This window comes from Manis javanica, chromosome 15 (assembly GCF_040802235.1).
Source record: "Manis javanica isolate MJ-LG chromosome 15, MJ_LKY, whole genome shotgun sequence".
Classification (NCBI taxonomy): Eukaryota; Metazoa; Chordata; class Mammalia; order Pholidota; family Manidae; genus Manis; species Manis javanica.
Genome location: NC_133170.1, coordinates 75,411,300 through 75,438,753, shown reverse-complemented (window position 1 = coordinate 75,438,753; position 27,454 = coordinate 75,411,300). Strand labels below are relative to the sequence as shown.

At 44.8% G+C, this 27,454-nt stretch overlaps 1 protein-coding gene across 4 annotated transcripts in view; it reads right to left on the bottom strand.

Moving 5' to 3' along the window:
- Positions 1-27,454, bottom strand: part of CCDC60 (coiled-coil domain containing 60) — a 160,682-nt gene that overhangs the window by 45,199 nt on the left and 88,029 nt on the right. For all 4 annotated transcript variants that reach the window (XM_073222841.1, XM_073222842.1, XM_073222843.1 and 1 more), the window contains exons 3-4: positions 8,277-8,447; positions 3,014-3,121 (exon numbers count right to left, since the gene is read on the bottom strand). In XM_073222841.1, the coding sequence (XP_073078942.1) occupies positions 3,014-3,121; positions 8,277-8,447 (279 nt within the window). The remainder of the gene's footprint in view (positions 1-3,013; positions 3,122-8,276; positions 8,448-27,454) is intronic.

Here is a 27,454-nt window from a genome sequence, read left to right as displayed (position 1 = left end):
CTTGTGCCCATTGTCTCAAGCAGACCAGGACAGGTGGCAGGCAATGATCTTGGGGCACGGTAGCTCTTGGGGCACAGGCTGGGAGGGACAGCCCCAGCATCTCAGAGAGGAAAGGAGAGGCTGTTTCTCATCCTAGTGACCACTCCCCCCACCCTTTTAAAGATAAAGGTGAATTGTCGCTCCACAGTCAGTTGAGAATTTTCAGCTGAATTTTTAGGATCGGCTATATCAGGATTGAGGAGATCGATTAGGTTCTCATCCACATCAGCTGATGTGATGACTGAGAATTTGGGAATCGACCAGGAAGGCCTTGTCCTGATGCCTTTTTGCTTGACTGATTACAATAATGTCCCCATTCTCCACCCCACCCTGCATGCACACACTTTGCAATGTGATTTTTCATCTCCCCTGTCAAAAAGTGGCCTTTCCCCAGTCCTTGTATCTGGGCTGGCTTGACGTTCTTGCTTTGGCCAAGAGAGCATGTTACAAGCATCACTGTGTCCATTCTGAGCCCAAGTCTTGCTCAGGCTCCTGTTCTTAGAGGCAGACTGCCATGGAAACGAGTCTGGGCTAGCCTAGCATGATGAAGGACATGCGGCTCAGTTACTCCTGTCACCTTGGCTGACAACTTGTCAACCAATAGACTCGTGAGTGAGACCATCCTAGATGGACCACCCTCCTGCTCAGCCATCGGCTGGGTGTACACATACACAAGCCCACCCAAGATCACTCAAGCCAATCTGGACCAGCAGAGCCACCCAGCTGACCTGCAGACTTGTGAGCAATAATAAATGGTGGGTGTTTTAAGCCATTTCATTTTGAGGTGGCCTGTAATAAAGCAACAGATTACTGATCTAGTAATCAAATGCAGCAGGAGCTCTTTAACAGTCAAGTTGAGAAAAGGGAAGCCTTCAGTCTCAGGCAGGGGTTAGTAAACTACAGCTAGTGGACCTACTGCCTGTGTGTGCAAATAAAACTTTATTGGAACACAGCCACATCCATTCACTGTAGCTTTCATGCCTCAATGACAAAGCTAAGTAGTTGCAAGAGAGACCATCCGGTTTACAAAGTCTGAAATATTTACTGTCTTCCCCTTCAGAAGTTCACTGTGATAATAATAAATAAACAAACAAATAATAATAATAATAACCTATCTAACAAACCTGGTATAAAGACCTGACTTAGTCAGGAGATCAGAATTCCTGTTGTGAGAAATTTGGCAGGTTCTGCCCTTTCTCTGGGCTTTAGTTTCCCCATCTGGCATTGAAGGAAAATGAGCAAGAAACACTCCATCGTTTCCAAGGTTGATTTAAGCTTCACTTTGCTTAGAAAAAAAGAACTGAGGGTGGAGCCCAGGAATATGCATTTTCAAGCACCCCCTCCTTCTTCCCCACCCTGCCCCGTTCTCCCACCCCAGATGGTTCAGTTGCCTAAAAACCACTAATCCACACCACTAGGTTCCAGGGGCTGGTACATGGGAGAGCCAAGCAGAGGTGCAAGTGTTCCCAAGGGAAATGATGAGAATTGCAAGGCCTAGTTTTGCAAGGAGATGTTTTAAAAACATATCATTTAAGCTGCCAGTTGGATGTCCCTGAACAAATAGTCTATCAAGAAGCCAATCATAATATCAATCAAAGGGAAGTAGGAGAAAAGCGGGGAGCGGAGCTCATCAAAATCTGTAATGTTGGGGGGGATGTTGATGATAATGATGTCAATGGTGGCCACGGTGATGGTGGTGTCTTCCATCCAGGAACTAAGTGCTCTTATGAATGACTCTTTTTGTCTGCCATATTGTCCTATGATTTTGTTCTTGCATTGTTTTACTCTTCAAGTGCACGAGACTTGGTTCTCCAAATACATTATGAGCTCTTCAAAGGCAAGGCCTTGGGATGTACTTTCTTTGTGGTGTGTGGTGATGACAGTTTGGGCTCTGAAGTCAGACTTGGCTTAAAACCCTAGTTCAGTGATACACTGAGCTCTGTGACCTTGGGCAGGTGAGCATACCTCTCTGAACTTCTGCTTTCTCATCTGCACAGAGGGGATAATAATATACTTACCCAAAGGGCTGTTGAGAGGACTGACTGAGAGAATGCCTAGAGTGGTCAGTAGTGCCATTATTAGTGTGCACTCCATAGGGACCTAATAAATATGTGACAACTGAGCAGACCAAGAAGTCAGAATCCATTACACCATTTTCACTGCCCTAGATCAGTGGTCCTTAACAGGGGTGCAGGGCGTGGGTATGATTTTGCCCCCAGGGGATATTTATTAATGACTGGAGATAATTTGGTTGTCACAGCTGGGGAAACAGAGGCTACTGGCATCAAGTACATACAGGCCATGGCTGCTGCCAAGTACCCTAGGATACACAGGACAGTCCCTCACAACAAAGAATTATCCACCCAAAATGCCAATTTTTTGGTGGATGACAAACCCTGTCCTAAAGTTTCTAACTCTGTGCCTGAAATCTTCCAGTTGAAAAATGCTAACTAGCAAAACAGAAAAGGTTGGGTTTGGAATTCTTTGCAACAGACACAAGAGGAAGACGAAGCCAAGGTTTTAGAAAGCCAGGGTGCTCTTTGGATGGGTGATTAGCCCCGTTGCACCGTGCAGGGATGAGTTCATGCCTCGGGTCAGAAGACGGCAGAGGCCTCTCTGGGAAACAGCTCCTCCCCTGGGCCATGGCTGAGACATTGTCCCCACAGGCTCAGTGAGGGCTCTAGACAGATTTTATCGGGTTTTGCAAACCATTTCACATCAGAGCGTTTGGCTTGGTAAGGAATGGAGTGACTCAGTCCCAGCTGATTTGCCATGTAGCTCTAAAGCACCGTGTCTGCTTCTGTTATTTTTACACGCCAAATGGCATTGCCGGCTTCAGGCTCCATGTCCCTTTCAAGAGGACAAAGGACCAGCCCAACAGTTCCCGATAGTTGTTAGCCCTGTAAGTCATGTCACCTTGGCTTGGACTGATAAGCTAGCAAGGCAGGTGTGCCAGAGGTGAGACTCTACTTACATGTGAGCTTCAGGAAGCGAGGGCAAAATGATGCAGCTGTGCACGGGGGTGAACGGGTGAGGCGTGACTGCGGGCCCCGTCTTCTTGATCTTCTCCTCATCATACGTGCTGAAGGAAAGCAGAGAGCAACCGGGTGAATGATAAGCAGCAGTTTTAAACATCTTCTGTCTCGCCAGGTTTTATTTGGCAGATATGAGTGGGCACCTACTACATGCCAGGCAATAATTCCTGCTCTAGAGATGGGGATTCTAGAGGCAGCCGATGAACAGAGCGTATAAAAACCTCTTCTCTCGTGGAGCACATATTCTAGTAGAGGAGCAAACAGAATAAACAAGATACATTGGGAAAGTGTGTGTTGTACTCAGTCATATACTAGACTAGGGGTCAGAAATGTTTTAGAGGGCCAGACAAATATGTATGACATACGGTCTATGTCACAACTACTTAGTAGCATGAACGAAGCCATTGACAATATGTGAACAATATGTAAATGGTGGTGTTCCAATAAAACTTTATTTACAAAATAAACCTGGGGTCTGGCCGAAGGGCTAGAGTCTGCTGACCTTCCTCTGCCCTCCCCCAACTACTAGATAGTAATTCATCTTATGGGGAGAAGAAAACAGAGAAGGGGGCTTGGAAGTACTAGGAGGATTGGGAGTTGCAATTTTAAATAGGGTGATTGGGGAAGATGTCACTGAGAGGGTGACATTTGATAAAATTCTGCAGAGTGTAAGGGAGTGAGTTGTTCAGATGTCCAGGGGCAGAGCATTCTGTATAGAAGGAAGGAGAAGTGCAAATATCCTGAGGTGCTGTTCTATTTAGAGACCCCAAGAAGTTGTTTGACTGGAGTGGGGTGATCAGTATGGAGAGGAGAGGGGAGCAGGGTGGAGAGAGGACAGCGGCCTGAGCCCATCTGATGCGACACCAGTCATTTCCGCCTGCAGGCTTAGGAACGGGCAGCCTCTCCTGTTAGCAAACCCAGCCACTGGCATGCTGTGAGGAAGCTGGCAGCCTATGAAGAGACTCACAGGGAGGGGAAGCAAGTCCATGGGCCTCGGCCCTGGCTGAGCTCACAGCCTACAGCCAGCCCCACGTGGCCACCCATGAGAATGAGCCGTCTTGGAGAAGGACCCTTCCGGCTGCCCCAGGAGCGCTAGGGACAATTCTTCCCCACTTGCTTTATCCAAGGTGCAGATCTGTGAGCAAAGTGCATTTGTTGTCTTGAGTTTTGGAATGGTTGTTCACAGCAACAGTAACTGGAACGAAAGTGAATATTGAGCTGAAAACTGAAGGGGAAATGGGATTTCGGTGGGTAAGTGGAGGGGGAAGGCTCTGCAGTGGACAGCTTGTCATGAGTGAAAAGTGAAAGCATGGCCAGGCCAGAGGGACACGGAAGAGGGAGCTGTGAGCTGGGCTGCAGGGTGAGCCTAGGGTGAGCCCATCCGGAGCCTCGTGGCCCTGCTCAGACGTCCATCTTTGTCCTGTGAGGAATGGCAGTCATTGAGGGTTTCAAGCCAGGAGCAACTTATGTTTGGAAAAGATTGCCCTGGCTAAGTGAGGTAAATGTGCTGAGAGGGGGCAGAGGAGGCCAAGGGGGACAACACTGGGAATCTGTCTTCCCAGAGTTACCTAACAGATAGGGCCAGAATCTAGGTCCCATGATTTCTACTTCCATGGGCTTTTAATTCAACCCGAGAGTTGAAGAAACCTCAAGCACGTACTTCTGTGAGCCCAGTCTTACGGACTCAGTCGTGTCCCCCAGTGGTTTAGAATATGTAGAAATTAGCCTAGCTGTCACACTCCTTAATCTATGGTTTTATGTCTTCTCTCAACCACAAAAATAAGACACATTCTACCCGTTGTTTTTTTTTAATTTTACCTTTTCAGCTGAATTTGCAGCTGAAAAACGAGGTCATCGAGCACAGTGGGAAAGACTGCTTGCAGGCAGAAATCTTTTGGGACACGCTTGATTTTCTTTTTTCCCTGCATAGTTTGTCAGACTTAAAACTTTTGTCTGAAAGAACTTATCCTACAGTCATAGTTCCAGAGGGGGGAAAAATATCTCTCCTCCTTTTATAATGTGCAGGATCGAACAGCTTGTTTAAAAAGAACTTATAAATGAAGACTTGTATTTTTGATACTTCTGTGATTGGAATAATATTTCTAGAACATAGCTCTTAGATGTAAGATGCTTTCTAGCCTGCCTGGAAATTAAGATGTCTTAGCCATAAGTCTGAGGATTTTAGGTAATTGAGACCTAGAAATATTAAATTCACTTTATAGCATAATAGTAGTTAAAAGTTACTGAACACATCTCCTATGCCAGGTTCTGTGTGAAGCATTATTTCTTTTTAACCCACATAACAAATTTGGGTATTTGGTACCATTCATATGGGTGAAGAAAAAGGAGGGTCAGAGAGGTTCCGGGACTTGCCTGAAGTTAAACAGTTGCATAGGGCAAGCAAGACTGGAACTCAAGTCCTATACTCTTAACGATTACTTGGCACCAGAATGGTCAACCCCCCAGGGCTGTTTTTACCCCTTGCCTCCCACCTGCATTTGATGGCTATGCTGCAGTAATGCCCTTTAGTTTTCTTTAATAAGCAGCCTTGTGCACCTCACAGAATCCACCAGATAAGACATAACCAGACCAGTGTCTACGAGAGAAGTGATCGCATGCATATTTAAACTTATTAAACTTTAAATAAACCGTGTCTTGCACACTGGAACGGATTGGACAGAATTGTGCTCTGTGACCATGGATTAAAAACCCCATCCAAACAAGGGAAGCATTACAACCCAACTATTTAAGCAGCTGCAGGAGGATCTTTAACAGATGCCGACCCAACCCTGCTTTCCCAGTGCCTGTTCATTTGCCCCTTAATCTGAGCAGAGATCCTCCAAAAAAAAAAAAAAAAAGAGCTATGAGCTCATTTCTTTATTCCAGGGAAAGGCTGCCAGCTGGCTAGTGTCACTAGGAATACAGACTCCATGAGCACCACTGCATTCAAGGAAGGCAGAATTTGCACTGAGCTCTTGGGACCCTTATGGGAAGGGTAATAAATTCCCTGCTCATTGAGTGGCCTTCTCTGTATTATTTACCCCTTCAAAGTCCCATGAGGATATTTTAGTGGCAGCCCATAGAGTGGCTGGATGCAGGTGGCTCGGGTCGTAATTTGTCTACCTCTTTAACTTTTTTCACTTCAAAAATAATGTTTCTGCCTTTTGGCAAATGACAGCCCCACTACCCTCCCTCTGCAGCCTTGGCCATCCTAACTGGAAATGCTGGCTATGGGAATCTCTGGGCAGCTGATATCCTTGAACCCAGCCACGCCTCTTCTCTGTCACCCAGTGAATTCCTGTTCAGAATTAAAGATCCTGCTCAAAAGTCGCACTTGCGGGGATTCTTTCCAGATTCTCTTCACCCCCTAAACTTGAAGGGATGGGTGTTGTTAAATAATAGAAAAGATAGTTATTGGTTTCTGCCCCCAGTTCCTGGCACAGGGCTCCTAAAACCCTTGTAATTTCCTAAGTGATAAAGCACTGGGAACATCTATTGTTCTAATACTTGGTCTTAGACCCTGGTTCCTGACACATAGCTTCTGAATCCCTTGGAATTTCCTGATGATAGGAGTGTCTTTTGTTCTAAGGAGGTGACTCTTGAGTGGGGTCCTGGATGACTCCTGGATTGGGGCTGGTTACCAGAAAGACCAAGCCATGATTAGAAGCTTGGAACTTTCAGTCCCATCCCTCACCCTCCAGGAAGGGGAGAGGGGCCAGAGACTGAGTAAATGATAGATCACGCCCATGCGATGAAGCCTCTGTAAAAATCCTGAAAGTACAGGGTTCAGAGAGCTTCAGGGTTGGTGAACACAGGCACATACGGGGAAGGTGGCGGTCCCCAACTCTGCAGGAACAGAAGCTGCCCTTCCAGTCCTCGCCCTTGTACCCCTTAATCTGGCTGTTCATCTGTATGCCTTTATTTATAATAAACTGATAAACTAAGCCAGTGTTTCCCTGAGCTCTGCGAGCCGTTCTAGAAAATGATCAAACCCAAGGAAGGGATCAGGAGAACCCTGATTTATAGCCAGTCTGTCAGAAATACTGGCAACACTGGTCCTTCCGACTGGCATCTGATGTGGGGGCAGTCTGGTGGGACTGAGCCCTTAACCTGTAGGGTGTACTGCTATCTCCTGGTAGAAAGTGTCAGAACTAAATTGGATGGTAGGACACCTAACTGGTGTTAGAGAATTGCTTGGTGTGGGAATAAAACCCCACCCATCTGGAGTCAGACGTGCTGTGAGTGTGGTCCTGGTATGAGAGTAAAGGCGACACATGGCAGGGGCGTCTCCCTTCAGAGACAAACTTCAGGGCATTTAGGGTGCACCCCCATGTACTTTCTCATGATACCAGAGGGGGCAGAGACTGTCCCTTAATCCTTGTCATTTCTCCATGCCATCAGAGGGCCTGCACACAATAGGTCTTCATATATAGTTGTGCAATGAGAACAGGCCTGCATCGAGGTAGCTGCCTCACCCCCAAACTTACTTTGAAACTGGCCAAGACAAAGGTCCAAGACTATTATGCACTAAGGACACACTGATCTTTTACTGACAGTCTTATAGGGGAAACAGAGCAATGGATTTACATCACACTGTGAGACAAAACGTCATCGAAATCCTCTTTAGAGAAATCCCTGCTCTCTCCCTGTGAAGGCTGCTTTTTTCTCTCTTCTCTCCTCCGAAGGGTCCCTCCCGCTCAGGCTCGCGGCCAGTCTTCTGGACGTCTGCATTCCTTCTGTGAGCCGAGGCATTCCTGCTTTCCCTCTGCACCTGCATATTCACTTGAATACCCCCTGCTCACCAAAAGCTCCTCCTTGGGATGCCCACTCCTTTAAAGGCATGAAATCGTATTTCCCCTCATCTCAGGATGAATGCATGAGCAAATAAATGAACGCACAAAGGGCAGCCTGGCTTATTTAGACCAATCCTTTGGGTAGAAATAACCAAAAATGTTGGACGAATATAGAAAAATATAAATAAAAAGAGTGGCAACGAGCTGACAATGAAGCGGGAATGTGTCTAGGCCCAAACTGGTGGGAGACTGGAAACCAGAGAGGCAAGCCAGACGAAGAAATCATCGGATCCCAGCACAAGAAGGGGTCCCACCCCGAGACGGCTGCCAGCCCTCAGCCCTCCCGGGCTGTGGCTCACACGCCAGGGTCCCCAAGGCCGTCAGCGCCACAGCGACCGTGTCTGCTTACGTCAAAAGACTGTCCCTGTAAGGGATTTCTGAGATCTTCTCGGGTGGTTGGAACTGATGCCGTTGCTGCTCTTCCAGCTTCCGAAGCTGGAGTCGCCTCTTCTTTGAGGCGCTCTCCTCCCTCAGGGTGGTGAAATACCCGCGGCCTGTCCTCACTGACTGGACCAGGAAGCTGGGGAGGGAGAGAGGAAGGACTCTTGAGCGAACACCTAGTTTTCGTTGAATAGAACGGTCCGTGATACTCCACAATGCCTTTTGTGCTATGAAAATACTGTGTCGGCCCGCTTTAGATATTGGTGTTCTCTTTAAGACTCTGGTTTGGCAGAAAGAAGGGAAAAAAGGAAAGAAGGCAAGAGGAAGGGAGGAGGGAAGTTGTTTCTCAGCAACTTTGCCCCAGGGTGCGACTCCAGGGGGCAATGGAAAAATTCGAATTAAGAAGCTCCCCCCCAATACCCCAGTCTGACCTCCTCTTGTGCAGGACCCCAGGAGCAGAGCTGTAGGCAGCCCCCTCTGCCATCAGACTTCGCTGAGACATCTCAAGTGCTTCTAATGTGCTCCTGAGAGGCAGTAAGTCACCCAGAGGCCTTTGCAGCGAGCTAGGCAACGACATGATTTCACATCTGTGGTATAACTTAGCTCTGTCCTCCAATGTTTCTGTACTCTGCCCAACCGCACTCCCCTCCCCCATTTCTGGGTACATGAATTAATTTATTTATCCTCACAACAGCTCTATGTTGTAGGTGCTGTTATTATCATTTACAGGTGAGGAAACTGAGGCCCTGACAGGCCAGGTCACCAAGGTGGGCTGTGAACCCAGGCAGTGGATTCACTATGGAGTCCAGCTGTATGGTGTGCTGGTTTGCAGACTGTCAGGGTGTTTCTAGATGTGGCTGGTCAGCCTTCCCATTGGCAGGTCTCACCTGCCTGCCCTGGAAATCCCTTCCACTGACTTTGGAGATTCTATGGGGCCATGGGGTCCTCCTAACTTTGTGGATTGACATTGACTGGCAGGTGTCAGGGGCTCCCCTTTAGCTGTGAAATCTTCCCTGCTGTCGTCAGATTTTCTTATGGAGTGAAAGCCATCAGCAACACCTGCCAGGTCCTGGGATGGAACATGGTCCTCAGGGACAGAGTGTGGGGACAGGCATCACACCCATTGTGTGTGATGACTGTGCACAAGAAAGGGAGGGTTCCCACGGGCATGGGACAGACCCAGCCAGCTTGATGGGCTTCAGTGATTTCAGTGTGACTGGACAAAGCTTCTGTCTTTCTCTGCAGAACCTGTAAGCAAATAGAGACTGAAATGTATGTGCTATGGATTGAACTGTATGTGCTATGAACTCCAAAATTCAGATTGAAATCTTAGCCCCCAGTATTGCAGAATGCGACCTTATTTGAAAATAAGGTCATTGCAGATGTAATTAGTTAAGATGAGGTCATACTGGAGAGTAAGGCTGACCCCTAATCCAATATGACTGGCATCCTTAGGAAGGGGAAATTTGGGCACAGACAGGCACACAGGGAGAAGGCAATGTAACGACGAAGGCGGAGATGTGGGTGATGCTTCCACAGGCCAAGGAACACCAAAGATTGCCAGTAAATTACTGGCAGCTGGGGGAGAAGCCCGCATCAGATTCTCTCACTGCCCTCAGGAGGAACCAACCTTCCTGACACCTTGATTTTGGACTTCCAGACTCCAGAACCATGAGACAATACATTTCTGTTGTTTGAGTCAGCTGGTTTGTAGTACTTTGTTATGGCAGCTCTAGCAAACTAGTAAGAGTATGATCAAATATTTAGGCCTGTACTTCTGGAGCAGGCTAACTCTCTGTACTTTCTCTGACTGTGAGGGTTAACAACATCCTTAACTTTATGATAAGTGGCAATAATAAGTGACAGTATAATAAGTAACTGTATAATAAGCAACAAGCCACGCTAAATAAGAGGGGCTTGAATATTATGTGAAAGGCCCTGGGCTGGACACCTGTTATGTGTCAAATTCTGTGTTAGGCACTTATGTGTTAGGTTCTGTCCAAGTCACTGGCATTACAAAGGTGAACCCATCCTCAAAGAATTCACAGTCTTCACCTCTGCATCTTAGTTATCTATCTTTCTTTTTTCTGTAGTAATTAAGAGGTTGGTAGGAGATTTTTTTGACTTATTTATACCCTTATTCCAACATGTATTTGTTAGAGGCAGAAAATTAAAAACTGATAAAGTCAGGAAAAACAAGAAAACAAAATTAGGAAAGACAGGTGTCAAAACACTTGCCATATGATCTAGGGCACAAATTTGACCTTGAGCATCCTAGTAGCAAAAGCAAAGAGGGAAACACGGTCCCTTGTGGGATTCCTAATGATCACAAAGTTTTTAAAAAGCTGTCCAGGAGATGCCTAGCTATTCCCAGTGCTGCAACTAGGAAGAGATTTCTCTCAAGGTCCTGTACAGGGAAGACATTGTGTAAAGCCAAGTCTGCAGCAAACCCATAGATCCAAGTAGTGATAAATGCCCATCTTATTAATGAACTCACAGAAAGGGATGGGGAGTCAGTGATGGCCAACTTGAGGAATCTAGTAAGCAACTTTTCTAGTGGAATTGCAGCCCATTTTCAGGTAAGGCAGGCTGACTCCCAGCTGCTAGCTCTTCAGGAAACACCTGGGTGTGAGCTCAACAGAGTTGGGGGAGGGCCTGGGCCCTCGTGACAGACCCGCCAGTGTATTCTGGGATCTTCAGGCTGCGAGATGTTCATTCAGTGGTCTGTGAAGTGCTCCCATGGCACCACAGAAGCCCATTTAAAGATGCTTAATATTTTAACAAATTCCCATTTAATTCCCCTGTATGCTCCCTACATTTTCTTCATCATCATTGCTGATTACCAGGCTATTTGTGTAAAGGGAGCTATTTGCAGGGAAGAGCAGTTCTTGCCTTTAAATCCACTCACCAGGGCCTACTCCTCTCTGCTTTCCACATTGGAAAACTCCCCTGGATGACATTGTAAGAGGAGTGATGGGGAGTGAAATAATTAGCTGTATCAGGCAAGCGGAGGAAGAACCAGATGATAAAATGGAAAGCTTCCTCTCCTCAAAGCAACTTCCTCTTAACCAATGCATGGGAAGGAGTTTTTCTCTTTAAGGGACATATGTTGTCTGTCTGGGAGTCTGTGTGTGAGCTGATGAATGAAGGATGTTCACTTTGGCAGTGGGAATGCTCTCAGCAGGCCTTCGCTGAGATAGACCAAGGGATGTAAGTAAAGATGAAGCCCTGTCTCACTGCCAAGCACCTTTAGACCTGAAGGCAAGTAGATACAGGGGTAGGGCTTGGAGAGGACAACCTCTCCATGGGATCTTTGTCTCTCCCTCAGGCAGGTTTTAAACCTCTCTGAACCATAGCTTCTTCATCTTCAAATGGGAAAATCTTAGTTCTTCCCTCAAAGGGCTGTTGGGAGACTAAGTGAGATGTGGACAAACAGAGCTTCATGTGGCGCCTAGGACAGATGGCTCAAGGATTGTGAGCTGCTGTTACGATTGTCAACTTGCTTAATAATCCTGAGAAGCTGGTGTGATGTGAAAAACAGGGGGAAAAGGTTAAGTAAATAATGAGGGTCATAACAGCTGGAAAGTGGCAAGGCAGGGACTGGAAGCCAGTAAGACTAATTCCAGAATTTATTTCTCTCTCCTTGCATGCTGCACCCACAAGCACATTCAGTATGGAGCTCTAAAGCTTTAAATCTATGTATGTCTGAGCTGTTTGTTGTACAGAGTTCACCTGTAGGCATGTAGAGTAGAAACTGGTACCTTACCATTTCCCCCTTTAGACCACGTTTTGCCAGGTTCAGGATACCATTTGTGGCAGATTAAGTCACTATTTAGCATTCTCTGATCCCCTACATTCAGGGGTGGAATGTAAGTACAGCACCCTGACTTCTGACTTTGCCATGTGACTTCTTTGGCCAATAGGATGTAAGCAGATAGGACTCAAACAGAAACTTGAAATAAGCTCGCTCAGTTGTGTCCAGGACAAGAACAAAACCCACAATTTTGCTGAACCCAGAAGAATAAGAACACCATGGAACAGGCCTCAATTCAGCTAACCTTGGCCTCAGTGAGCCAAACTACAGACACATGGGCAAGGAAGAAATACTTATTGAAAGTCTCTTGAGTTTGGGGGCAGCTTGTTACACAGCCTTATGTTAAAAATAGCTGACCAATACATCATGCATGATAAGATGTGCCATTATTTTATGAATCACAAAGAAGGAAAAACCCATGCCAATTAAATTAGTACATGACTGCACAGTTCAGAAATACTAAAATGTGAAAAAAAGGTGCCTCTTAAATATGATAAAATATGGTAATTAACAGTCACTTCTGAGAAGTGTCTAGCATAACTGGTAAAATATTTGAGTAATTTTCTGATATCCTCAGATGAGATTAAGAGTCCTTCCAGGGGTGTTAGATATACCCACACAGCAGGCCCACTGGGTTTATAACAAGGCTACTAGCCTTTAACTGGCCATTCCTCCCTTGAGTTCTGGTCCCTTGCTACCCAAAGTGTGGTCCCTGGATCAGCATCATCAGCGTCACCTGGGAGCTGGTTAGAAAGGCAGAGCCTTGGGCCGCCCCCGCCAGACCTCCTGCATGAGGGCCTGCAGTTCAACAGGACCCCTTGGTGATTCATACACACACTGAAGTGTGAGGTACACTGGGCTAGCTGCCCTTTTCTCCCCTATTACAAAAGAAAACACTCTCTGGAGAAAAATCTTCCAACTGACTTTAACAGAAGGGTGGTTCCCTTGCTGCAAGTTTGAAATAGAACTCTGACACAGGTTAGCAATCAAGTCATCTCAGAAAGTTCTTTAAGCGTATCTGTAGTAGATCATTTTACCCTTTGAAGGCGCGCTGCTTGCAATAAATCTCCCATTAGCTGAATCAGCCTGCATCCTGAGGGCCCTGAAGGAAACCAGGACCGAATGTCATCTGTAACAGACAGTCCTAGCTCTCTTTACAGGGGACTTGCAAGAAGCCATGGAGATTTGGAGAGCCGGGAGGCGGCCAAGGGAACTCCCTTTCACCGTTTCTATTACACTAGGTATAGGATTAACCACCGCCAATCACTTTGTTAAAAATCAACAGCCCAGATGTACTTTAAGACAAAAAGAAAAACTTTTAATAGTATTATGGCTCTGCATCCAGCTGGTTTTCACTCACATTTTCCATCTCTGCCTGCAAGAAATACAGGCCATAAAGCTAGGAGTGCTTCAATGGAGAAAGTGAATGACATTAAGGTGAACAAACACTCCTGGCAATCCGATTTCAGGGGTGGCCTGCTCTCAAAGAAGGTAATCACCTACAAGGGAAATTTTCACTTAACAAATTTTACTGTTTTCAAATAATGGCAAATAAATTAGTTTCTTACTGGTTTGTGGAGGCTTGGAGAGCCCACTTTATCTGGCTGGCTCATACCTTCCGTCCATCCAGACATACTGATTTCGGAGAAGAGGGCAAAATGATGGAATGAAGACATCTGCAACGCCATTCTTAAGTTCTTGAATTTTCAGCAACCCACACAGGCAAATTAATAACACAGCCCAGTTCAAATGCATGGAGCAAATATTTTGCATTTAAATTCCTGCATTAGAATGCCCTGTTTATACAATAAGTTAATAAATCTAGCCTGGCTGCCAAATTGACAAGAAGGTGAGAATCATTCATTAAAATGCAAATGCAATTGAGATGAAATTTGGAATACATTTATTACAGTAATTGAACTTCAGTCAACTGTAGTCACAACACAGATTTTGAACTGCCTTTCAGACAAAAGGATGTGTTGTATTATTCTCCCCCCTCCCCAAGTTAATATCTTTGTCAGCATGCAAATTAAAGCCATTTCCTGAGTGCTAATGACTTGCAATGGAGGATTTCACTCTTCTTTATAGGACAAGATTGCCAGAGATAAAGGTCAACTGCCTACACAAAAGATTGCACTGGTAGCATATTGTGTATACAGCAAATTGATTGCAAACATATTCTGAGTGCTTATTGCAACCACATTCTTATTAAATCACATCCGAACATCTCTTTTCCAACCCTGGGTCATTTGCTAATTGTAATGCCCAACTATTGGAGATTTGCCCAGTCAGGATTTCACCTCTCAGATCAAGTTGCAGGTGGATTTTTCTCCTTTGTGAATGACTTAGCCCCAAGAGAAGGACCCGTTCAAGGGTTCCTTTTGATCATAAATCAGATGGAAGAAAGATGCGACTGGAACTGTGCTACAGACACAAAATCCTGACTCTCAATGGTGACATTGCTGTATCTACTTCAGTATTATTCTGTCTGGCTCCTTTACAAAATCCATGTGGCATTTCTGAGGTCTGGGCAAACATCGCACATGCACTCAGCCCACAATGTTTGGAAGAAGGCACACATGGAGTGTATCCTTAGCCACCGGTGACAGCTGTTCAGAAGTCACTCTAGGGTGACAAAAAGCATCTGTTTTCACCTGAAAATGGAGAAGTTACTTTTTTCCCCTTTACCCTCTTCATATCCATTACTGATCATGAAGTGATATCAACGCTACTTCCTAAATATCACCTGTCTTCCTGTTGCCCCCATCTCAGCCAGAAGCCATCATTTCCTGCCTCTGTTACTCTAAGTGGCGTCCTAGCTGGTCTTTCTCGCTCCCCATCCTGGCTGCTCCAGGGCTCTAACATGCACAACTCATCGTTCCCATCAGAGTGCTCCAAACCCTTCAGCGGCTTCTCACTGTTCTCAGAATGAAGTCCAGACCCCTTGCCAGAGACATTAGGTCCCTTAAGATCTGGGCTTTCTCTTGAAGGGGAGCAGAATATGCCACCCCAAAATATGCTACTTTGGCACATTGATAATTTTGAATTAAAGTTACTTAAGAAACACTTTCCTACTCCAGCAGGGAGGACACTCTGACACTCCTTTGTCCCCTGGACAAAATCTCCCACGGGACAGACACTAGCCCTGTACCAGGAGGGAGAGAGAGAGAGAGATCCTCAGCACCAGAGATGGGGAGCCCAGGGCCGAGGCCACATAAACAAACCTGGTCACTTGTTGACCAGTTTGCTACCCCAAGACCAACCCCTTTGCCATGTCAGTTCCTCACAAATGTATTGTTTCTTTGTTTAAAAGGCCTAACAGCTGCCTGCTTGGGTCACTTCTTTGAGTCTCACATTTCTATAGGCTCCCGTTCATAGGAAACTAAACCTTTTCTCCTGTCTTGTGTCAATTTAATTATTAGTTCAGCCAGAGAACCTAGAAGGGAGGGAGGGAAAATCCCCTGCCCTACAGTCTCGAACCACTTACCCAGCCCTTTCTTTGTACCTCTCTGCCCCTCAGAATTGCCTATGATTTTGCTTCTTCCTCCCGTACATCCTGTAGCTTCTTCACTTGGCTGATTTCTGTTGTCTTTCAGGGCTTGGGAAAAACTATGAACGTTGACCATTCAGTCCCACACTTCCTCTCGCCTTCCTCCAACTCCAGGCTAGGTCGAGTGCCTCCTCTGTGCCTTTGGGGTCCCCGTTATCCAGCCGTCACACTGTGTGTGGATTGCCCGTTTCCTTGTCTGCTTTTCCTACTAGAAGTCAGCGCCTGCAGAGCACAGGAGATAGGCAGCTGCCGGGTTTCCTTCCTGTCCTCTCTTCCTCACCCCACTGACAGAATGCACCAGTTGCCTACCAAAGATCCATTCCCCAGCCTCCTTAGCGATAGACCGCATTATCTGGGGCATCAAAATGCTTAGATTAAAAAAAAAATCAACAAAACAAAGCACTACAACAATAGCTGCCCTTGCAGGTAGGACAGGCCAAAGCCCCTCATTCAGAGGGGCTCCTAGAAAACTCTTCAGAGGGAGTTAATACAGCTGGGTAGCCTATGCCTTTTGTCCCTTTCTCCCCGTCTTCCCTCCTGCTGCCTGAAGCTTAGCTATGATGGTTGCAGCACCAGCAACCATTCTGTGAGCATGAGGCAACCTTGCAGATGGAAGCCAATACTAAGGCTAGTAGATTAAATGATAGAAGGAACCTGGGTCCTGGGTGACCATGAAGCCACCATACCAGTATTTCCTCCAGAAGCCTGGAGGGAAGCCTTTATTTGATAAAAGAAAGTAACTTTGTTCTAAAGTACAGCTATTTATTTAAAGAGAGACAAAGAGAGAAAACAGCGTGGTGCCTTTTGTTGTAGAAGATCAGCTCAGCCTGTTGCTTTGGGGGGAGGGTTAGGATATTTAGAGATAAAGTGAGATAAACCCAGTCAAGCCGCAGGCAAGCCCAGGCATAATTCTCACCGGCTTATGTGCTTGGGACCATGGGGCAAATGAAGAATAAATTACTATATTCTTACAGATATAGTCATGCCTAGTGAAATTAAAGCAAGTGAGTCTTGATATCAAGTGCACAGCAAAATTAAAATCTCGTTTCCAGTTAAACAGTTTTCTTTAACTGTTAGTCTGCTCTTAATGTTGAAAGATCACAGCAGTTTCTCATGCTTAAAGTCTCAGTGAGTTGCCATGAAATCGTAATGTTAAAGGGACTAAAAGCTAAAGTTTGTTAACAACTGTATAACCTTTATTTGCCTTTGAAATATTTTGTTATTAAAAATGATTGCATGGCCTGAAAAATTGAATTCCTAAGCAGAATAGTAACAAAACTTTTTTCAGCTGATTAAATGCACTTAGTTAACAAACCAAAATTTATTAAACTGTAGAATCTGGACAAGATTATGTTTCTCCCAGAAAAACAGGTTTCACTGTGAAGGTTTAGACAGACGAACGTGTGACCACTTTTGAAAAAAGTTGTAATAGATTTTTTGAGAACCACCAGGTCTTCTTGTTTAATTTATATGCTGTATGTTTAAAAAAAAAAAAAAAAAAACATGGGGGAATCTACTATTAAAGAGTAAAACATTCTTGAAGCTTTCAGGGAAGACCTGTAAACTTAAGCACTTTCTCTGTTTTTTGTATCTGGTCTTAGACACTTATGCCGAGTTATGTTCTTATTATTTTCACTGTTTGTAAGCTATTGATTGTAAGCCAAAGGTCATCATTTCTCAGTCCCTAAATGAAAAAGTAAAATGCCTGATCTCTTTCATCTCAAAGCATATTTCTGGTCATATCTGAATATCTGTGTGAAAGAAAGAGACATTTAAATTTGAGATTCTGCTTAAACTTTTAAGTTGAATTTGACTATAGCCATATTCATTCTTTGTATGTATCTCTAACAGGTCTTTTGTATGCCTGGTGATATTATACTCTGCCTTGAGTTTAGACAGTTCTTTCAGCTAAATATGAATTCTTATTGTAGCTTTTTTCCCCTCCTGAAGATGAAAGCAGAAGAATCTACCATCTGCTACCATTCTCTCAAGAATGCTTAGTAACCTAGAATTAGTTTGACTTTCTGTATGTTGTCTTTAAAAATTGGAGTCTCCCCTGCAGTCTCCCCTGCTGCCCCACTTTTTAAGATATCTCGTTTACTGTGCTGAGTATATAGACAATAAATGTGTAATGATAGTTCTAAAAAAATTAAATGCAAAAAAGTGCTTTTACCTCTAGTTAACTCTGATATTTTCCAGAGGGCCCCTGGAACATGTCAGAAGAATTTTTTCTCACTAGACAAAGTATTTGACTAATTTAGCTTATTTATCTGATATATATATATTTATTTACCAAGAAAGCACTGTCAAAGAGAATGATGCTAAACTTTGTTACTGAATGTTTTGTATTACAGAAATATCAGAATTTCCTTATGTCAACTGTTTTACAGTAAGCTCTCATCATATCTTTAACCATTGTCATTTGTAAGTCTTTTGTCATTTATAGTATTATCCCTAAACTGGTAAAGAACTAGATTTCAGCAGAACAGGTATTAGTTACATAAGATTACATAAACTAAAGAAAATGATTTTGTGTCTTTTTGTTTCAAATGTTGCTGGTAAAGTGTTTTAACCTTGTTCTCTTAAACTGACAACAGTTTAGTAAATGACTATCTTTATGAGCAGAATTGAAACATCCTTCTCTCTACTTGATCCCTCCAGAGTTTAAAAACTTTCAGTGACTGTTTTTGTATTCCATGGCAGTATGTTTATTTGCACGAGTTCCTTTATTTTGTTTAAGTAATGGTAATTTCAGGGCTCTGTTTACTGTGCAGGAGAATATAGTCCCAGCTGATCTCTGTCTGTTTGTCTCCATCTGTCTCTGTCTTTGACTTTGTCTCTCTTTTTCCCTTGACTAAACTGTCATGATTATCACTTTTAAAATGCCACTGTCCTTGGCTGAGTCACTGGCCATGGACTAGGAAAGATATTGAGAAAGAGGTAAGAAATTTAAGAGCATGAAGCTCTGCTAAGAGAAGTCGGTCTGGAAGGGTGTCCATGGAGGTGCCTGGGCAGCTCAGAGTCAGGTGACAGGAAGGCCAAGCAGGTAAGGAATGAAGGCTGGGAGAGCAGGGTGGTGGCTGCAGCTGGAGAGAAGGCAGGACTGTCTGGGCCGGTGGGAGGAGGTGCATGGTAATGGGGTCGGTGAGGCCCCCTGAGTGAGGCACTCCGCATGCATTATCTCCATGAATCCTCACAACGTCCCTATGAGGTAGGTGGCCATCCCCATTTTGCTGATGAATAAACTAAGGCCCAGAGAAGTCTAGTAGTCTGATCATTGGTTAGTAATGGTGGAGCTGGCATTTAAAACCCAGGTCATTTGATCCAAAGTGTTGCATGAGAAAAGGCTCTGGTTTCAGAAATGGTCTGTTCTAGTTTTAACTGGTCATCCTTTCCTTGTCACTCAGTGTCTGTGATTTTGGGTGAGTGATTTTCACTTCTTTGAGATGCACTTTCCTCCTCTGTATAATTGGGATAAATTAATACCCAGCCTAAGATATCGTGGAAATCATCTGTGAGAAGCACTTAGCATGGTGTCTGGCACATTGGAGATATTCAATAAATGGTACGAATCACGGTTTTTATCATCATTACCACCATCAAAGCCATGAATGATTGGTGCTACAACTCCCTTGCTTTGCACACAGCAGGATGGTGGTTTGGCTCTAAGCCCCACAGGCTTCTGGGAAGTGGCACTTGGTTCAAGCAGCGAGCTTAGGGGGTTCTATTCTCTGAGGGGGGCGGCAAGAACAGTCTAATTAGACCACAATTATTTTGGGATTTGGTAAATTGCATTATGCAGTAATTCATAAAGGTCTGCAAGTCTACTGCACATGATGGTGGCAGGATAAATGCTTGGTTATCATGTAAGTAATGAAATATATTAAGCTAAAGGGCTGGGAATTAACCTCTGCTCTGCTGAATAAGAAATTACATGAAGAAATCTTCTAATTACTTGAAGTAGTTTTCTTCCTTCATTCAACCTCTATCTCAGATCTTCACGAAAGAAAATGAAGAAGGAGGAAAAGGAGGAGGGGAAAAAAGAAGAGAAGGAGGAAAAGATGGAGAGAAGAATCCAAAGATTCTTCATCACAGCCTGGTGGATATTTTAGAGGCAGACAGTGCTGGTGACACTGAATTACAATCAGCCCTCTGGGTTTAGGCTAAAGTGGGATGTACACTAATATCAGTTAAAAAACCAGGCCCTAATTCTAACTCTACCAACAATTGGCTGTGTGACTTTGGCAGAATAATCGCCCACTCTGTTCTGTTAACTAGGGATAACCATCACAACACCACTTCCACCATAACCATCATCACCACAACTAGAATACAAGTTACTCTCTGCCAATACCCAAATTACCCTGTGCCAGTAACTGAAAAAAGTCTTTACAGCTACTAGTCTCTTTGACTTGTTTCAACAATCCTCTAAGGCAGTTATTGGTAGTATTATTAGCCTCATTTCACAGTGAGGAAATGGAAATACAGAGATGTCCAGGGACTTATACAAGGTTACCTAGATGGGGTGGGGGAGTGAAGTTTTGACTGGTACCCAGGACTGAGCCAGTCTTCCTTTTCCATCCTTTGAGATGATACTCTTTTATCTGACTGGCTGTGAAAGATGAAAATGAGGAAATATACATGAAAGCATTTAAAAAAAAATGTCAAGCAAACACAGAGTACAATTGTAAATTGGATATTCAGAACTGCTTTATAAAGAGGAAGGGTAGGTCCTTACCACTTAATCACATTGCTGCTAATTTCCAGGGCCACAACTGGGAAAGTGAGCCCTCTCATCAATCCAGGGTGCACGCAGAGATGAGTAGGGGATGAGTGAAATTAAGATGCAAAGGAGCTGTGTCTCTATGTAGAACAGCTTTTGAGTTTTGGCTAAACTGATCTCTAGAAATTAAATTCCTTGAAGGCAGAAACCGTATCATACTTAGTATTTCAACTCCTTCCCCATTCTTTGGTATATAATGGGAACCTAATATTTTTGATCATCAATTTAAGAAAATGGTAGTTGATTCAGTGGAGAAAAAAGTAAAACCAAGAAGGATTATGCTGACCTCTTGCTGAAGGTCAGGTCTGTTCTTATCTCGCTCTAAAATGAGAGATCAACATCTTCAGGCAACATTTCTCATGAGTCACAAATTCACTGTCCATATGTGGTCACCTAATAATCTCAGTCTCTTCACTGCTCTCAAATCCCATTTCTATGTACCTTGCCTAATTTTGAATACAATTCATTTAATTCCTTCCTTTCTGACATCTTTATGTGCAAGGTACCATGCAAAACTAAGGAAAGACGCAAAAATTTAAAAGATTCGGTATTTGCCCTTAAAGAATTTGCCCTCAGCTTGGCATTTGGTGGCCTGATTCCTCCACTCCAGTGTCCATGGCTTGGCCTTGGGGATCATTTTTCTGACCTCAGCCAGGAGGTAGACTGAGCATTTTGGAGGCGAGAAGACCGTTGGGGAAACCTCCAAACCCTCATTTTGCAAATGGGGAAACTGAGGCCCGGAGAGGACAGTCACCACATGGCAAGTGAGAGGGTGGCCGAAGGCGACAGTGGGGTTTCCAGATCCCCAGCCCAGTGTCCAGTGCCCTTTCTCCCAAACTCCCTGCCACTTCACGCACCACTCAAGGAATTGAGAAGCATGACATGTTTAGCTGGTGGCTAAAACGGAAGGCCAGAAATCTGGAATGGATCAATGGAAGACCAAAACAGTTTTGCCTCTTAGCCCTGCTTCCTTGATACTTTGATCCTTTGTGGTGACAGAGCCATCTTCCCAAGTAGGAAGATGCACGTCTTGTGAAAAGTGTTCCACTCTGTGGTTTTAAGGCGTCCAGTGGCTCCCTTCCATCCATACTGCCTTACGGCTCTACCCCTCTGTGGGGCTATGTAACGAAAGTTTTCCTCTCTGGTTGACATACTCTAGAGCCAGGCTGCCTTCGTCCTGCCTTTGAATAACTGCCATACCCTCTTCACTGGCCTCCCTACCTTGGACCTCTGGTCCTTCCCAATATTGCACATTGTTCCAGACTTGCCAGTACTGCCTCCAGGGCTCTGCGTGAGCTGTTTTGTCCTATCTTCTTAGCTGCTTCCTTACCACGTGATGCTCTAATGATACCAAAGCATGCTACCCAACCATGCTCTTCCTCATCTCACACTGCTCCCTGCCTAGAATCCCCTTTTCCTCTTCACCTGGCTAGCTTCCGCTCATCCTTTAGAATTGGCTTAGGCATGACCTCTACTCTGCACCAGAAGTTACCTCTGCCTCTTTCAGGCTGCGTTAGGCATCCCTGGCCTGTGCTATCCTGAACTGCTGGCTGAATTGCCTGTCCATGCACTCCCCCTACCCTCCCACCACAGGACTGAGCTCCTTGAAGGCAAGGACAATTTCTAAATCTTTTTGTGTGTGTGCTCCCAGAAGCAGCACACAAGGAGTCCTAAGGAAATATTTATTGCATGGGTAAAAAAACCATTTGAAAGTCTTTCATTTCCAGTCCTAATTAAATACATGCCTACTTTTTGGCACATAGCAGTGATGCCCGCCTGGCTTGATGTGGTCTGTTTGCATTCACTTTGGGTGGAGCAGGTCTATAGAATTGTCTGTGCAGAAGATGAATCATGCAAACAGGATAGAGATAAATGGAAGCCTTTGAAATTTATTCTTTTTCCAACTGGGACCTAGTCTGTAGCTGTGTTCTGGAAGAAGCAATCAGATGAAACAGGCTCCCAGGCACCTCTCAGGAAAGTTGTTTCTTTAGCTCAAAATTTGGTCTCTACCTACCTATGCCAAATGACTACAAGTGGTGTTTAAACCCCCGATAGGAATGCAGATCCATCATTTCATACCAGGTTACACAGTACGTATGTGTTGTGCTTTGATAGATGGTGTGATTGCCTGGATTTTGCAAGCTCTATGTGACCTCACGATGAACACACATACCCACGCATCTCTGTTCACACACCCTCCTGCCCCCAAAAGTCACCTTGACTTTAAACACATCCTCAAATGCAAACATGGTGATGGTGACCTAAATGGCCGTGTGGTCAGGGGACAGCTGACCGAGGCTGTGATCCCCACGGGCTTCTATGTGGATAAAGGTGCCTTGGCCTAGGGCTACTCTTTAATTAATGAGAATCAGCATTTGTATGAGAAGACCGGATGTTCCTGGAAGAAGAATAAAAACCTGCCAACAGTCAACAAACAGTTCTCTATATATACCAATTAGGGTGATTTCTGGAAGGCAGCAGAAGCCCAACCGTGGCTCCAGTCTCTAGGCAACTGCCATGAAGAGTTCTGAACCCGCTGGAAAGGCAATGCTGGCAAGTCTGCCCTGGGAAGAAGTCTGACGCGCCTCTTCCTGCTCCCCTCACCGACCCCCCACCCTGCTTCTTTGCTATTTACCCCATCACACTGAGAAGCAGAGGATAACTTGGAGGGGATGCAGAAGAAACTAAATATCCCCAAGGGTAAAAACCCTGGAGGCCTCAGGCTTGGAAAATCCTCCTAATAATTACTTATAGGCAACCTCTGTGCATGAGGCAGGCCCTAACGCCTCACACTAATTGTCTCACTGAAGCCCCACAGCAGCCCTACAAGGCTGGCAGATGGGGAAACTGAAGCTCACAGGTTTGAAGCCACTTGCCCAAAGTCATACAACGGGAAGGTGGCAATAGCAGGCTTTGCACTCTGGTCTCTGAATCCAGGAGCTGCTTGCTGCCTTAACCACTGTGCTTTCCTGCCACCTGTGGGCACACATATACCTACACCATGTGGGAGAAGAGAGGGACAGTGTAGCTTTGGGAGGCAGTTAGACACTTTTCAGTTCTGAGCCAAACTGATTGAGAATTTTTTTTCAACAACGCAAACCTCATCCTGCAATATACGTATTATTATCTGTTGCACTTAATGACTAAATGGAATGGGAGGCTTGTTCTTCATGGACCTGCCAGTGTAGGCATAGAAAATGCATTAGTGGGGAGAGAGACTTTTCCCAGAGTGTGTAATGATCTCCAAAGCACTCCGGGATTATAATTTCAAGCAGACAATGGTTTAAGGACAAGACCACCAGCCTGTGATTTTTGGACCCAAGTTCTTGTGCTTGATTGATGGTGGGGATTACTTGCTGGAGACCAGACACTCTTCAGAATTCACTAAGTGTCAGTACCAGGGGAAATTTGAGGGGTTTGAGTGCAGTGCAGTTGGGGGGAGTGGTCAAAGGCTTCCCTTCTGAATTCACAACTTGGGTCTTGGTGGCTTCCTGGTCATGGGGTGGTGGCGGTAGTCTGTCCCCGTTTGTCCTTGTCATGGTACATTGAGAGGGCTCCCAGAAGATGCAACACCTCTGCCCAAGTCCCCAGGCCAGCTCCCCTTCACCCAGGGTCTGCTGAGCTCCATTGGTCTGAAAGCTCTTCCCTTAACTGGTCCCCAGGATAAAGGTAACGTCTCTCATCTTCCCCTCACATTTGAGATGTCCTCACATCAATTCTTTGCCCAGAGCCTGACACAGAGCAGGAACTTGGTAAAAGGCATCTATAGCCACCACCTCCCAGGTCCTGCCCTGGCTGTGATCATGTGTAAATTTTCTCGGCCTGGGCTACCTGCCCCTACTCCCTCTATGCTTTTTACTTGGTTATTTCCTATTCATTTTTCTGGACTAAACATTTCAGATAGGTGCAAACTCAAAGGACTAAGGGAGTGTAGCAGGTAAAAGGTAAATGAACAGAACACACACCTTTTAAGGCTGTATTGAGTCTGCAAACCACTGTAGAACTCTTGCCAATAATTTAGCCTGTGGTTCTCTCTCTCCATATACATTCCCCCAGCATCCCCAAGTCCTGAGAGCTCTTTAAGTTCTTGCTTTTAATCTTTGTATAACTACCAATAAAGGGCTGCTCAATGGGACAACTCCAGGGGCATATTAACACTGTATTTAACAAATCATGTTTGGGTTGCCACTCCCAATGGAGTCAGTTGTGAATGGTGCCTCTGGAATTGTGCAGTGGGACAGCCCTGTTCTGAACATATACTCCCAGCCCGAGTCCTTGCACTTCCCTGAAACAGAACTTCAGGAAAATCTCACAGGATCTAAGGGTTGCTTTGCACCTTGGGCTGGTTCAAGGCAGGGATGGAGATTCCGATTCCTGCTTTAACTAGTTGTTTGGACCTGGCTTTCTTTAATGGATTCCTACATAAATTCTTTTTATTGAAAGAGTATCTTGCAAAACCATGTTCTCACTGGTTTCTTTAACTTTGCATCCACATTCTGCCCAGAAACTCTTGTGTGGAGCTAATCTGACTCCGAACAGTCCTTAGAGCTGAACACACAATCAGATGTGCCGAAGAGCCAGGCCATGCATTTTCTTTAACTGGCCATGGGACTGACAGAGTGGCATTGAGATGTTCAGAATTGCCCTACCCCCAAACTCTGTCGGCCTCAGACGCAACCTAAGGGAATTTGCTGAAGCATCATTCTCCATACTTCAAGGCTGTTCGATTTGGCTGTCCTCATTTTTTTTTTAGCTCAGGGCAGAAGGGCTTCTGCGAGCATTCTTGCTGACTGTCCTTGTTTCCATGGGAAGTTTTGCCAGGCTAAGGTCCAATTAAGTTTCTAAGGGGTTCCCCTCATCCGGTGTGGTGAGGTTTGACTTTGGGGAAACGTTTCACTCCACATCGTTGTTCACCCATTGAAATGATTTATGTATCATATCTGGACTTCTCAACACAAAAATATATTGTGCCTTTGCTTCAAGTTTTTCAGCAAGAAAACCTCTTTGGTTAGATAGTAGAGCAGCTTCTCTCAGACTGAGCACGGATGGGGTATCCTGGGGCCCCTAAAGGAACCTTCCATACAGCTAAACTGATGGCTGGCGGGAAGGCATCTAATTAAACCCCTCGGGTTTTGGAAGCCGAGTATGGATCAGCGAGATGTCAGTGATGAAGAATGGCCAGTAGGGTCTTTAAGATCTTGGAGGTCCTGTTCTATACAGCGACACCTTGTGGCAGTGAGAAGCAATGGCAGTTGGGGGCGCAGTAAGTGCCGACTTGCCGCCTCTGGGTGTACCAGGAAGGTAACCAATAACCTCTGTTTATTAGACAGTTCAAAGGAGAGATGAAGCTCCGAGAGGGGGACGCTTGTCTTCCTGTGAATAATTATGGGATGTCTCATACGACTAACTTGAAAAATAAGTGTGACTTGAATTTGTAGATTCTTTCATGGTACAGAAGAAATGGTCTTAACGAGGTGGTTGCTCATTTCCTCCTCAGGGATGAGATTGTGGGTGTGGAGGAAGGACATAGGTTGGTTCAGCTCTTATCCAGGCTTTTTCTTCCCTTTGATTCAAGCTGTTGGCTCTACTTCAAATAAAAGTAGATCCTAATAATGACAGGAGCCAACACTTACTGTGGCAGCTGTTTTCTAAATGCCTCCCAGGTACTAACCAATGTTACCTTAAAAACAGTGTCTGAAAAGTATCTACATCTTTGTCTCTCAAGGCAAAGAATAAGCATAGCACCCTATGCTTCTTAGCTGTACATTCTCCAGCACCTGATTTTCTAATCGGATAGGATTAGAACAACTCTGCGTCCCCACACAGGTGATAAGAAAAATCTCACCTGAAAGTGGACAGAATCCCAGTGGCACAAACAGTTGCAGTGAGGTATAAACACCAGCCATCAGGAGTATTGGCTGTTCTGATTATATTGGTGTGTTTAACACTTAATGCAGTCCAAGTGACAGATACATCATAACTCATTTAATTCTTACGACCTCTCTGTGAGGTAGGTTTCATTATCCTCATTTTACAGATCAGGGCAATGAGACTCAGAGAGATTAGGTTACTTGCCCATACTCAGACAGCTTGTCAGTGGTGGGGCCAGGATTCAGGATGCTTCCAAAAGCCTTGATATATTACACTACCTGTCAATCCATTAGATCAGGTGAGGGGTAGGTGACTGGGAAACTTGTTTTAAAGATGATTCCTGTTCTTATGCATTTTGGAATAGAGCTATGAGGAAATTAATACCTGTTGAAATATAAGTACAAGCATTAATTTTGGAATAACGGGGTTTAAACTGCCTATTTTATTATTATTATTGCTTGGCACTCCTGTGAGTTGTGGGTTGGACAAATGACAGAGTCATTGCTTCTCACAGTGGGCTGCAAGATGATTTTTGGCCTAGCATCCCGAGCGCTGCTCCTGGCACTGTACAGGTGTTTTGAGATGAGCTTCACAAATTTGTAGGGTTTCTGCCTTTTTATTATTATTTCATTTTTTTTTACTTTTAAGTGAAATCATGATTGCAGAATGTCAGTTAGTATTACAAAGAAGACCTGGGTAAAGATGTGGTCAAAGGCTGTAGTCTGCTCAGGGAAGATGGAAGTTTTCACTTGCACTGAAAAAAGGTGAATGGATTATAGCCACTGGCGGTAGATTCTCATGAGTGAAAACTATCAAAACAATCACTTACCGGAGGGCTGGGATTAAAGGAAGTGCTGAGTAGGACAAAGACTTTACGTGCAGAATTCTGGGGATGGGAAATGATCTCACTGATTCAGGAGGCTCAGGTGGACATTGCCAGTAAGCATATGGGGGTTTTATTTCATGAACACTTTATGTTTGCATTTTGCTTTCCAGAAACTGTTTATTTGCTGCTGATGACTGCATGAAAGTGAAAAGGGGGAAAAAGTCATGTCTGAAGTCTTTTCAACCTCTCACACCATATTCTTGCTCTTTTCTCATTTCTTAGGAGAAAACTTTGTTTTGCTT